This window comes from Oncorhynchus nerka, linkage group LG1 (assembly GCF_034236695.1).
Source record: "Oncorhynchus nerka isolate Pitt River linkage group LG1, Oner_Uvic_2.0, whole genome shotgun sequence".
Classification (NCBI taxonomy): domain Eukaryota; kingdom Metazoa; phylum Chordata; class Actinopteri; order Salmoniformes; family Salmonidae; genus Oncorhynchus; species Oncorhynchus nerka.
In genome coordinates, this window is record NC_088396.1 from 13030050 (window position 1) to 13042916 (window position 12867).

Here is a 12867-nt window from a genome sequence, read left to right on the forward strand (position 1 = left end):
CGTGAATCATTTATCGTTCCACCAGGGCTTGCCCTGTGTTGGGTTTCAAACCAAGAGGGAGATCAACTGAGCTCAGTGTGTCGGACTTCATATCCTGTATCCACATTACAAGGTAGCTGGCCATTCTGGCTTTAGAAGTCACTGGATGCCTCTCAAATGGCACCCTATTCCATGTACATAGGACTACATTTGACCAGGGCCTATATTCCTCTGGTCAAACGTAGTGCCACTTTATAAGGAATTGGGCCCCAACTGGAACACAGACACTGACAATCCTGGCTGATTAACACTGAAAAGGCTAGAGGCACATGGGGAGGATTATTTGTAAAAACATCCATTGGGAACCGCTATTTCCTTGTGAAAATGAGAAATACTTTATTACAGAGCAATACTTACTCAGATCCCAACCATCTGTTAGGAAATACAAATGGAATCAGTCATCAAACACAAGATGTTTGAAGTGTTTCCAACTTGTCGTGTGGTGAGCAACACCAAGGGAGCCAGGCATCCTGGTGCTAGTATTTTTGTCAACACCATAGTGCCAGTAAATCGCAGAGAGCCCAGTCACACACTGTACTGTAAGTGTGGCATCATCACCCTTCATGTCCCTTTCCACATCCCCGTTTCTCCTCTTTTTCGAAATAACACAAAGCGAAGGGAACAGCTGATTTATGCATCTGACCAGAGTAAGAAAGAACAGAAGAGATAAGATGGAAAGGGAAAAAAGGAGAGGAGAAACATGACAAAGTGAGGGAGGAAAGAAAAGGACAGGAGATGTGAGGAAAGAGGCAGTAGAGTAAAGGATGGAGAGAGAAAGGTAGTATATTTGGTCTTACTGGGTGCTGCATGATGTAGGGCTGGTGAGTAACCCAGGAGGGATTCTGTACCTGGAACATCACACATACACTCTGTAAATATACGAGCACAGGGCAGGCACTGGGAGGGAGCTATTTCAGGAGCTCACACGCCTCTGTGTTTGGCTCAGCACTACAGGCCTGCATCCCAAATGGCACCCTATTCCCTATGTGGCGCGCTAAGTTTGACCGGAGCCCTGGGTCAAAAATAGTGCACTATATGGAGCACAGGGTGCCATTTGGGACGCACACCTCTATACTAGGTCGTGTCAGAGAAAGGCCCGGAAAATTGTCTAAAGACCCCAGCTACCTTTCTCTCTGCTACAGCACGGCAAGCAGTGCCCGGAGTGCCAAGTCTGGGACCAAAAGGCTCCTGAACAGCTTCTACCCCCAAGCCATAAGACTGCTGAACAGTTAATCAAATGGCTACCCGGACTATTTGCACTGACTCTCTTGCACTGATTTTATACACACACACACACACACACACACACACACACACACACACACACACACACACACACACACACACACACACACACACACAGCTCTGAGAAAGGCCATAGTGACCTCTCACATCCCGAACTACAATCCTCCAAGGAGAACACTCCCAAGTGTCATAAAAGGTTCATAAATACCTGGTCAGTTACAGAAAATGTGTATTATGGGTGTATATAATAGTAACGCTATTCAAAGTCATACAAACCCATCTATCCATTGAAATTGAATGAGGTAGATGCCAACCTGGTACGTGGAGAGAGGGGAGATATATGGAGACATGGACGTTTGAGAGATCATCCTGTTTCCGATGCTGTACGGCGACACATAAAATCTGTAGAAGGAAGTTCAACTGCTTATGAAGTCCTACAAGATAATAGGAACACTATGGATTTGTTGCAGTGGCTCTTCTTACCCATTTTGCATAGCAGCTGTGGTGGGGTCGTACGTGAGGGTCATTCCAGCCTGGGGACATACAAAATAACAGGAGCTAAAATGAGACGAGCTAACCTAATGAGAGGAGCTAACCCATACCCTGAGGCAACCTACACACACAAACACATCTCCCCTTGACACCTGTGGAGTAACTACTGTATTTACATTTCGTAAATCTGTCCGTTTTTGGTATAAGATTTAACCTTGACGCATGTTCATTAAAACTGGATCCAGAATGCCCGCGATAGATGTGCCCCTCCATGTACAGTAATTCACACTCCATCCAAAATGCATGCTGAAACGAAAGGGCAGCAGCACTCACCAGTCTAGCATCGCCGTCTCTAGCCCACGCGCGGCTGTTTTGCACAAATTTATTCTGGCTTTGCCTCTTTTTCTGCCCGCCGTCAGCAAACTTGCACAGCAAGGGCTCCGGTGGCGCTGGAGAGAGAGAGGAGAGCGAGAGAGAGAGAGAGAGAGAGCGAAAGGGAACAAAGGCAGAGAGAGAGAGAGGGGCTTCACAAACGCTACCATAGTATGCACGGTGCTGTCTGCATTGCTTACTGTACTGTCAATCAGGCGGCCAGCTCTTGCTGAGCTTGGGAGTGGGCTTTAAGACGCCCGGCTGGGAAACACAGACATCACATTTGGACAGCTGCGGCCCTGTAATCCCCGTCCTCTCCTAAAGGCAGCAGGGCCAGAGGACACGATTTGAGTCAAATAATCCAATTAAATAGCTTAGAGTGGGAAAGAAGGCAGGCAGCTCTCTGGCCACACAAGGCAGCTCTGCACTCTGCCTCTTAGTGCTGGGTCTATGGGGGCCTTATAACGTTGGGTCTATGGGGCCCTATGGGGGCCATCACCACACACATACCCAGTATTATCAGTTTGACCCCTCGCTGTATTACCATGCTTGACCCCTCGCTGCCTGACGACTCAATGTCTTGGTTCTCATCCCAATGAACCGACAGGCAATCGACCATTTACTGTAATTTGAAGCTATTTAATAAAAGAGCGAACCCTTGAGAGCAGTGCTGCTGCTCAAAAGAGCGAAAACAACTGATTTGTAGAAATCGGTCTCTTACCAGGAACTCCAGGTGGTGTCTTAATAAACTTCCCGTTGAAGTGAGAGATAACGGCATCACATTTATCTGTCGACTCCATCCTGAAATATGCAGGTTAAATGAAGTTAAATCAAATCCACGATATATACTGCAGAATCACATGGTGGCAACCTACAGTGCTTTATGTTTAAGAGTGAACACAAATGCAGGCTTTCCATAAAATGTAGTTTATTTTAAATATCAATATACTGGACTTTTATCTTGGTTGACAGGTCTTAGAGTGCACTTGAGGTTAGTATATATTCATATATTTGATGTAGTAAAGGGACTTGACAGCACACCCTCTCATAGACAGACATTCCTATGATCCTATGTTGCTAATTTGTTAATCAAACCCTTTTAGATTGGCCTGGTGTCCTGTTATGCGAGCTTGAAAGGAGGAGGCCCCGATTAACACTATAATTACGCCCTTTTCAACAGAATGCATGCTCTCTCCCTTTGTTCCCTTTCTTTCTCTCACGTTCTCTCTCTCTCCCTCTCTCGCGCGCCACCAGAGCCCTTGCATTAAGCCTTTGTCGTCCCCTAGGATCAACAACTAACCACACTGTGTTCACTCAACCTCTCTTGTGAAAAACTGAATTAAAATAAGTGGAAATACAATAACACTTTATTGCAAACGAATGGGCTGCCGCTATAGTCAACCCAATGGCACACACTGGTTGAATCAATGTGTTTCCACGTCATTTCAATGAAATTACAACGAACCAACGTAGAATATAAATTGAATTGACGTCTATGCCCAGTGAGAAGCCATGTATTGTTGGGTATTTTGATTATGTGATATAAATGTTAAGCCTGATCTCAGATCTGTTTGTGCACTTGTAAACTCCATTGCTGGCCTTGCCAAGCCCAACATACATTTGCATAACAAGGAGTGACAAGGAGTTGGCATAATAGCACAAACTCACGCTATCAATTTCTGTCATGTGGGGGGAAAAAAAAGAGGTTGTGACTCCTGTTCATTCTACAACTATAGTACGTGGTCATTTAGAATAGAATCAAATAGAATAAGTTCATTTTGAGCACAGTATGCCAGAGGCTGACCTTGCAAAGCCCACTCCTCTACTGGCTCCATTGGAGTCCCTCAGTATCCGGGTAGAGATGACTTGGCCAAATGGTTTCAGCATGTTTTCCAGCTCCTGCTCGTCCATCGACAGTGGCAGGTTGGAGATATACAGGTTGGTGGGGTCTTGTTCTTGTTGCTGAGTGGTGATAAAAAGATAGGGAAACATTCAAAGGTGTTAATGACCACCATGACACACCTGGAAAAACACCAACAACTCAAACTTTCCAACTCAAATCTCTTTATTGGCATTCATTTCAGTTTCAGGCACGGCAGGTGTGAGGGAGGATTTTGGATTCTGTTTCAACGTAGTTTATCCAGAGGTCACCAGAACTGCTTACACAGTCACATCCCATGAATAATTCCTTGTCCCTGTCTGAGTCCCAAATTGCACCCTATTGCTTTTAGCGCACTACTTTTGACCAGGGCCCATAGGGCTCAAAAAGTAGTGCGCTGTAGAGGAAATAGGTAGCTGCTTTTAGCAACGCTGGTGTATTTACACTAGCCTTGCACGCAATTGTGGGAAGCCAGAAGTTATTATTAATATTATTCATAAGCAGACATTCCATTTCTCTCTGCTTACCTCAATCCTGTAGGTGTGCCATACTGTATGTGCACAAACAAGGAATAACTTGTGGGTGACTTATTTTTGACATGGTAAGCAGAGAGTAAATGGGTCGACAACAGACCCACGTTCGGAAGGTCTGTTGAATAATACTTTCCTTTAGAGCGGTGGTCACACCAACCTTTTGGTGAGTCAAGGTCACTTTCGGACTCAAAGTGCATGCTGAGATCTACCGCTCAGATTTTTTAATTTTTTTAAACATGAAAAAAAAACGTAAGCCTAAGCAACATTAACCAATTAAAAACAGTACTGTAGCAATGAGGTTTGTGCAGTAATTTATAGGTCCAATACATTATCACTGCATATTGGCTACGCTTGAATTGCCCTGAAATTCAAAAAAAAAAAAAAGTTGTATATAATCACTGGTAATTGATCATTTGTTGTATTACTTGTGAAGCATAGCTGACTGAGCATAGTAATTTGATTTTTGATTTTTTTTACTGGGCTGATGGCCTGCATCTGATGGTCAGTCTGAGGGGAGGGAGGGAACTGCGGCGAGGCTGTCTCTCATCCGCTGAGAAACGGAGGACACAGTCTTCCAGGTGATGGTGAAACTCAAGTCGAACGGCATTATCTTTGCCTCATGCACCAATTCATGTTGTTACTCCTATGAGCAAAGAAAGTAAAATATCCCTCAATATTAAAAAAAGACACAAACCGCTAATAATAACAATGCAAGCTTATCGGAACACTTTGCTGTGCTTATTCATTGCAGCTGCAGTGCTGGTTATAGCGTAAATGGAAGTAGGGAGAAGGCATTTTATGGCTTATAAAAATGTTGAACAACGTTTGGGCAGTGCTGAATAACAATTTAAACGTACGCTTACTCATTAAAAAAAACGGCAGCTCTTTTCTGTATTAGCTGTCTCTCTGTAGTCGGGGTTATACAAGTTTGAAAGTCTTACAGCATCAACTTTGTTGTGCGTTCAAGATTTCTTTTTACAGAGTCTATGGCTCGAGGAAACTGTGCAGGCACAGTGATCTGAGCCATCTGATTGGCCAGCGGCAGGCCTTATAGTTGCACGTGATTTGCTCTCTGGGCCTGCCTTGTAGGTGGAGTTCTACCTTCAGACATATGAAATGGGAACACTTTTGCCTTCCCCGCGCTATGGCTGCTGAATCAAGTGCACCTACCTCCGACAGCGCGAAAGGCTTTATCGTTGAGTTCTTCACAAAAATGTTTGGTGTTCGATGAGGAATGTCTTGGAGATTGCATTGGTGACCACTCCTTGAGATAGTTTGTCTTAAATTCCCCCTGTTTTAAGGACCAACAGTCCAGCCCACTGGCACAGTAAGTTGAAATTCAATTTGATTTCACTTCTGGCTTCCCGTGGACTGTTCCGTTTTAAATACACCAGCGTTGCTAAAAGAAGATGGGGAATAGGGTGCCATTTTGAATGCACACTCTGAGACCCATCTGACTACCGTGATTGGGTTAACCCTGGCCATGATGTCTTTCTCCCGCTTTGCCGTCTTTGTCTGCCTGTGTTTTTCGCTAATAAAGGGTCACCATGAATAGTGATGAGGAGTGATTTGCATGCAGCCCACGGCTGGTTGAGACCCACATCAGCTGATTTCTTCCTGTATTTCAATAGCATCAGCAGAAACATAAGACACAGTTACGGGTACCCGGGGAGCAGCCGCTCTCCATTAATATTCATCAGCGTCCTGCTGTATTCAGAGCCCAGCCTAACACTAAAGTAATACGCCGACAGAAAAAAACCATATCCAACTATTTAAGAACAATGAATTTGGCCCCACACAGAAAAGAACAGCAGAGCAAAGCCGCACCCAGAACATGTGTTGAATCAAGAGGGGTTGGTGAGAAGGTAAGGGTGAGATCGATGGCTAGGCGAAGGGAGGAGTGTGTTTCAGCACTCAGCAGCACCAGGGCTCAGTGTGTGTGTGTGTGTGTGTGTGTGTGCTGCTCTAATAACTCTAAAGAGCTCTCTGGAATGGAAAGAGGGGTCAGCAACACTCCTCCCTGTTCACCACACAAACACACCTTTGTTTTACTATCCTTGTGGGGAACCCCAAAAAATGTCCCATTCAAAATCCTAATTCCCTAACCCTTAACCCTAAACCTAACCTTACGCCTAAAAACCTAATCCTAAAACTAAACATATCCCCTAACCCTGATTCTAACGCTAAACCTAACCCCTAAGCCTAAAAAAAAAACTTGTTCCTTGTGGGGACCCGGCGAAATTTCCCCACTTGTCCGAATTTTCCTTGTTTTGCTATCCTTCTGAGGACTTCTGGTCCCCACAAGGATAATCAAAACCAAACAACACACACACACACACACACATACGTTATATTCAAGCTCAAAAATACTTCCTTATCGAAAGGGTAATGGTGAAGCGTTCATCCAATTAAATGGGCTTGTATTGTATGTAATATCGAATAGGCCACGTAGATCCATTCAGATAGCAGGCTGCCTACATTATGTGTTAAAACATAGGAATTAGGGAATAGTCAACACGCAACCTGTATTCCACAGGGAATTTGACTAGTAATATAGTCAATGGATCAAAGGAAGGGGTTGAGTGTCGGATAATTTCCACATGGTTTACCCGTGAGTCATCCCGAATAGGAGTTCTCTTAGTATAAACCCCGACTAACTCCTAATTCCGTCATCATCTGAGAGAAATTAGAGAGAAGAAAGCCTTCCTGTGCGTGTGGAGCGGCTCTTAAAACGCAGGAACCAAAATTTGGCAGCGAGATAAGACATCTGTTTGTGCAGCAGTGAATGGGGTCAACAGCAAAACAGTCATTAGCAGTCATGTGACCGAGGCGTGCTCACCGAGGGCCAGTGGCGGGCTGATGGGAGGGTATGGGGGGTGGGGTGGAGGGGAGTGTTTGCTTGTCTAGCCTGAGAGGGAGTCCCTCCAAATGGTGTGTTTAGGGCACAGGGTTATTACTACGGTCATCTGTTTATGTCCAAAATAAGTAGTGAAGTAGATCTTCCTCATCCATCAACACAAGAGGATGTTTACTAGTCAAGCCAAAACAAGTTTATGCACATATTATTAAGGATGTTATTTGTATCCGCCAATGCTATTGATATATGATATTGTCACGTTCTGACCTTTATTTCCTTTGTTTTGACGTTATTTACTATGGTCAGGGCGTGAGTTGGGGTGGGCAGTCTATGTTTGTTTTTCTATGATTTTGCGATTTCTATGTTTCAGCCTAGTATGGTTCTCAATCAGAGGCAGGTGTCATTAGTTGTCTCTGATTGAGAATCATACTTAGGTAGCCTGGGGTTCACTGTTTGTTTGTGGGTGATTGTCTATGTTAGTTGCTTGTGTCAGCACAGTTCTCATTATAGCTTCAAGGTCGTTATTTCGTTTATTGTTTTGTATAGTTTGTATTCAGTGTTCAGTGCTTTCTTTTATTAAAAAATCATCATGAACACATACCACGCTGCATTTTGGTCCGCTACATACGACGATCGTGACAGATATACCCTTCTGCAACATGTTAGAATGTCAAATCAAATTGTATTCGTCACATGCGCCGACTACAACAGGTGTAGACCTTACAGTGAAATGCTTACTTACAAGCCCCTAACCAACAATGCAGTTTAAAAAAAAATATGGATAAGAATAAGAAATAAAAGTAACAAGTAATTCAAGAGCAGCAGTAAAATAACAATAGCGAGACTATATACAGGGGGGTACCGGTATAGAGTCAATGTGCAGCGGCACTGGTTAGTTGAGGTAACATGTACATGTAGGTAGAGTTATTAAAGTGACTATGCATAGATGATATCAACAGAGAGTAGCAGCGCTGTAAAAGAGGGGGGCAGTGATGCAACCAGTCAGGATGCTCTCGATGGTGCAGCTGTAGAACCTTTTGAGGATCTGAGGACCCATGCCAAATATTTTAAGTCTCCTGAGGGGGAATAGGTTTTGTATGCCCTGTTCACAATTGTCTTGGTGTACTAGGACCATGTTCCTTTGTTGATGATGTAGACACCAAGGAACTTGAAGCTCTCAACCTGCTCCACTGCAGCCCCGTAGATGAGAATGGGGGCGTGCTTGGTCCTCTTTTTCCTGTAGTCCACAATCATCTCCCTTGTCTTGATCACGTTGAGGGAGTGGTTGTTGTCCTGGCACCACACGGCCAGGTCTCTGACCTCCCTATAGGCTGTCTCGTCATTGTCAGTGATCAGGCCCACCACTGTTGTGTAATCGGAAAACGTAATGATGGTGTTGGAGTCGTGCCTGACCGTGCAGTCATGAGTGGTACAGTGAGTACAGGAAGGGACTGAGCACGCACCCCTGAGGGGCCCTTGTGTTGAGGATCAGTGTGGGGGATGTGTTGTTACCTACCCTTACCACCTGGGGGTGGCCCATCAGGAAGTCCAGGATCCAGTTGCAGAGGGAGGTGTTTAGTCCCAGTGTCCTTAGTTTATTGATGATCTTTCAGGGCACTATGGTATTAAACGCTGAGCTGTAGTCAATTAATAGCATTCTCACATAGGTGTTCCTTTTGTCCAGGTGGGAAAGGGCAGTGTGGAGTGCAATAGAGATTGCATCATCTGTGGATCTGTTGGGGTGGTATGCAAATTGCAGTGGTTCTAGGGTTTCTGGGATAATGGTGTTGATGTGAGCCATGACCCGCCTTTAAAGCAGTTCATGGCTACAGACGTGAGTGCTACGGGTCGGTAGTCATTTAGGTAGGTTACCTTAGTGTTCTTGGGCACAGGCACTATGGTGGTCTGCTTAAAACATGCTGATATTACAGACTCGGACAGGTAGAGGTTGAACATTTCAGTGAAGACACCTATTTAAAGGTCTTATTCACATTGGCTGCAGAAAGCGTGATCACAGTCTTCCGGAACAGCTGTTGCTCTCATGCATGTTTCAGTGTTATTTTCCTCGAAGCGAGCATAGAAGTAGTTTAGCTCATCTGGTAGGCTTGTGTCACTGGGCAGCTCTCTGCTGTGCTTCCCTTTGTAGTCTGTAATAGTTTGCAAGCCCTGCCACATCCGACGAGTGTCAGAGCCGGTGTAGTACGATTCGATCTTCGTCCTGTATTGACACTTTGCCTGTTTGATGGTCGTCAGAGGGCATAGCGAGACTTCTTATAAGCTTCCGGGTTAGAGTCCCGCTCTTTGAAAGCGGCAGCTCTACCCTTTAGCTCAGTGCGAATGTTGCCTGTAATCCATGGCTTCTGGTTGGGGTATGTATGTACAGTCACTGTGGGGATGACATCATCGATGCACTTATTGATGAAGCCAATGACTGATGTGGTGTCCTCCTCAATGCCATCGGAGGAATCCCGGAACATATTCTAGTCTGTGCTATTAAAACAGTCCTGTAGTTTAGCATCTGCATCATCTGAGCACTTTTTTATTGATCTAGTCACTGGTGCTTCCTGCTTTAATTTTTGCTTGTAAGCAGGAATCAGGAGGATAGAATTATGGTCAGATTAGAAAAAAGGAGGGCGAGGGAGAGCTTTGTATGCATCTCTGTGTGTGGAGTAAAGGTGGTCCAGAGTTTTTCCCCCTCTGGTTGCACATTTTAACATACTGATAGAAATTTTGGTAAAACGGATTTCAGTTTCCCTGAATTAAAGTCCCTGGCTACTATGAGCGCTACCTCTGGGTGAGCATTTTCTTGTTTGCTTATGGCGGAAAACACCTCAGTCAATGCTGGTGGTATGTAAACAGCTAGGAAAAATACAGATAAACTTTCTAGGTAGATAATTGGTCTACAGCTGATCATGAAATACTCTTCCTTAGATATCGTGCAACAGCTGTTATTTACAATAGTCCGTCGCCTATTGTCTTACCAGACGCCGCTGTTCTATCCTGCCGGTACTGCCTATAACCAGCCAGCTGTATGTTGATAGTGTCGTCGTTCAGCCACGACTCCGTGAAGCATAAGATATTACAGTTTGAATGTCCTGTTGGTAGTTTAATCTTCCGCGTCGGTCATCGATTTTATTCTCCAAAGATTGCACGTTTGCTAGCAGAATGGAAGGAAGTGGGGGTTTATTTGATCGCATATGAATTCTCAGAAGGCCCGCCCTCTGGCCCCTTTTCCTCTTCACGTAAATCACAGGGATCTGGGCCTGTTCCCGAGAAAGCAGTATATCGTTCGCCTCGTCAGACTCGTTAAAGGAAAAAAGGATACTGCCAGTCCATGGTGAGTAATCGCAGTCCTGATGTCCAGAAGTTATTTTCGGTCATAAGAGACGGTAGCGGCAACATTATGTACAAAATAAGTAAAAAGATAAGTTACAAACAACCCAAATAAACAAACCAAAAAACACAATCGGTTGGGGACACGTAAAACGTCTGCCTTCTTCTCCGACGCCATGTGAGAATATAAGTATGCATGCATCGAGGAAAAGGAACCAATCTAAGCGTGATTCATCCATGGGCATAACATTAGGAGAACATTTTCAACAGGAAACCCTTATGCTGACTTTCCACCCACCTGCCTTTGAAATTATAATGAGTGAATGCCTTTTGAATGGTGCCCAGGCAGAGAAAAAAACACTTTCAGGAAAAATTGCCGTTTGTTTGGAGTGTCCATTAAGCCCAAGCAAGCCCTTGTAATAATGAGAAAACATTTAACTGAAAAGGCTCTGACTTTTTAATGGCCTTTACCTTGAACAATGCCTATATTAAACTTAGGGATGCCCTACAAAACAGATTTATTTGAATTAAAAGTTAAATAGGTGCACGGAGGGATGTCAAGAAGCCGCAGAGATTCACGGGGGAATATCTTTTCTAGGATTCTTGTTCAGACTTTTCAGGCCTGATTCCCCCCCAACACATTTAACTGGCGGAGTTGCCACGACAACCTCCAATTATTTACTTCCCTTTCTTCTGTCCAAGAATGTAAACTACATTGTTCAAAGTTATTACAGGGCCTGCTGCCCCTTTGAAGACCAACAATGTGAAATCTCTGCCCAATTGACTCCCACCAGAAACTGGCCTCAAAACTGTGGCAGCCTTACTGAGCTCAGTCCAACCGGACACATAAGACTTTCAAAGGACATTCTATAACAGGGCAAACTGGCTACACGTACCCTGATCATAGCCCTTTCATTACAGGCAGTCTAGTTAGTCAGGCCTTTTTAAAGTGGCACAAACTGGTGCGACTTCAGGGAGTACTGCTGCACCAAGCTAGATCGGTTACACACAAAATGCAAGGCTCATGACTCATGCTTCTCAAACTAAGATCCATCTTCACCACCTTGTCTTATTCATAGTTTCACGTTACTTTTACCCTTTTTTCCTTCCAAATTTCCACAGCAATACTTCCAGAAGCTTGAAACAGAAACTAATGGCTCATTTAATATATACACTTTACTTCTTCACACTATAAACTGGAAAATATGTTTATGCAAGCACATGATTTTCCAGTAATTACGGAAAAGTCTGTGAGACATGAATATTCGGCACTGTGTCAAAAAGCAGCCCGGCCTTCACCTGTCTTGCCTAAAGCCAAGGCGATCAAACTTGTCTCAGTGCCAGGCTGTACTTTAACCCATTTAAGACTTTCTAAACCTGGAACCCCGTTGATTTACATTTACATCTATCATCTTTGGATGTAGAGAGAGGACACGGGAAAGTATATTTCCCAACAATTTGTGCCGTGGTTGGTTTTGCCTGAAAGTGCGGTTGGCCGGAGGCGGCTTTGGAAAGGCTAGCGTAAATAAGCCCTCTGAGCAGACGAGATGAGCCTCCTTTATAAAATACACACTGCTTGAGTCTCAAATGGCACCCTATTCCCTATCTTGTGCGCTACACTAAATAGGGAATAGGAATCCATTTTGGGACGCAGACACTGACTGCCCTATGCGCCTCCTTTGGAAAGGGGACACTGAGGCCTCTCTGCTCCTACTGAGGCTTAGACACACGCCCCCAGAGAGGATTCCTTCTTCAGCACGTCACCCTGTTGTCATCGCAGCGTATCATCAGCCTGTCCTCTCCACCTCACAGTTCGGCGCCACTCACTCCTGGAGCCCCTCCAAAGTGGGTGAGCACTCAGCTGACAGGATGACATTAGGCATACACACACACACACACACACACACACATTACATGACCAAAAGAATGTGGACACCTGCTCGTCAAACATCTCATTCCAAAATCATGGGCATTAATATGGAGTTGGTCCCCCCCTTTGCTGGTATAATAGCCTCCACTCTCCTGGGAAGGCTTTCCACTAGATGTTGGAACATTGCTGAGGGGACTTGCTTCCATTCAGTCACAAGAGCCTAAGTGAGGTCGGGCACTGATGTTGG

General features: G+C 44.7%; 1 protein-coding gene across 8 annotated transcripts in view; it reads right to left on the bottom strand.

Moving 5' to 3' along the window:
* The window catches only part of LOC115143209 (RNA-binding motif, single-stranded-interacting protein 1-like), a 69265-nt gene that overhangs the window by 14390 nt on the left and 42008 nt on the right, over positions 1–12867 (bottom strand). For 7 of the 8 annotated variants that reach the window (XM_029683845.2, XM_029683405.2, XM_029683493.2 and 4 more), the window contains exons 5-10: positions 3953–4110; positions 2870–2949; positions 2110–2225; positions 1768–1817; positions 1599–1686; positions 837–887 (exon numbers count right to left, since the gene is read on the bottom strand). In XM_029683845.2, coding sequence (XP_029539705.1) covers positions 837–887; positions 1599–1686; positions 1768–1817; positions 2110–2225; positions 2870–2949; positions 3953–4110 — 543 coding nt within the window. The remainder of the gene's footprint in view (positions 1–836; positions 888–1598; positions 1687–1767; positions 1818–2109; positions 2226–2869; positions 2950–3952; positions 4111–12867) is intronic. The other variant, XM_029683929.2, reaches the window with a different exon arrangement.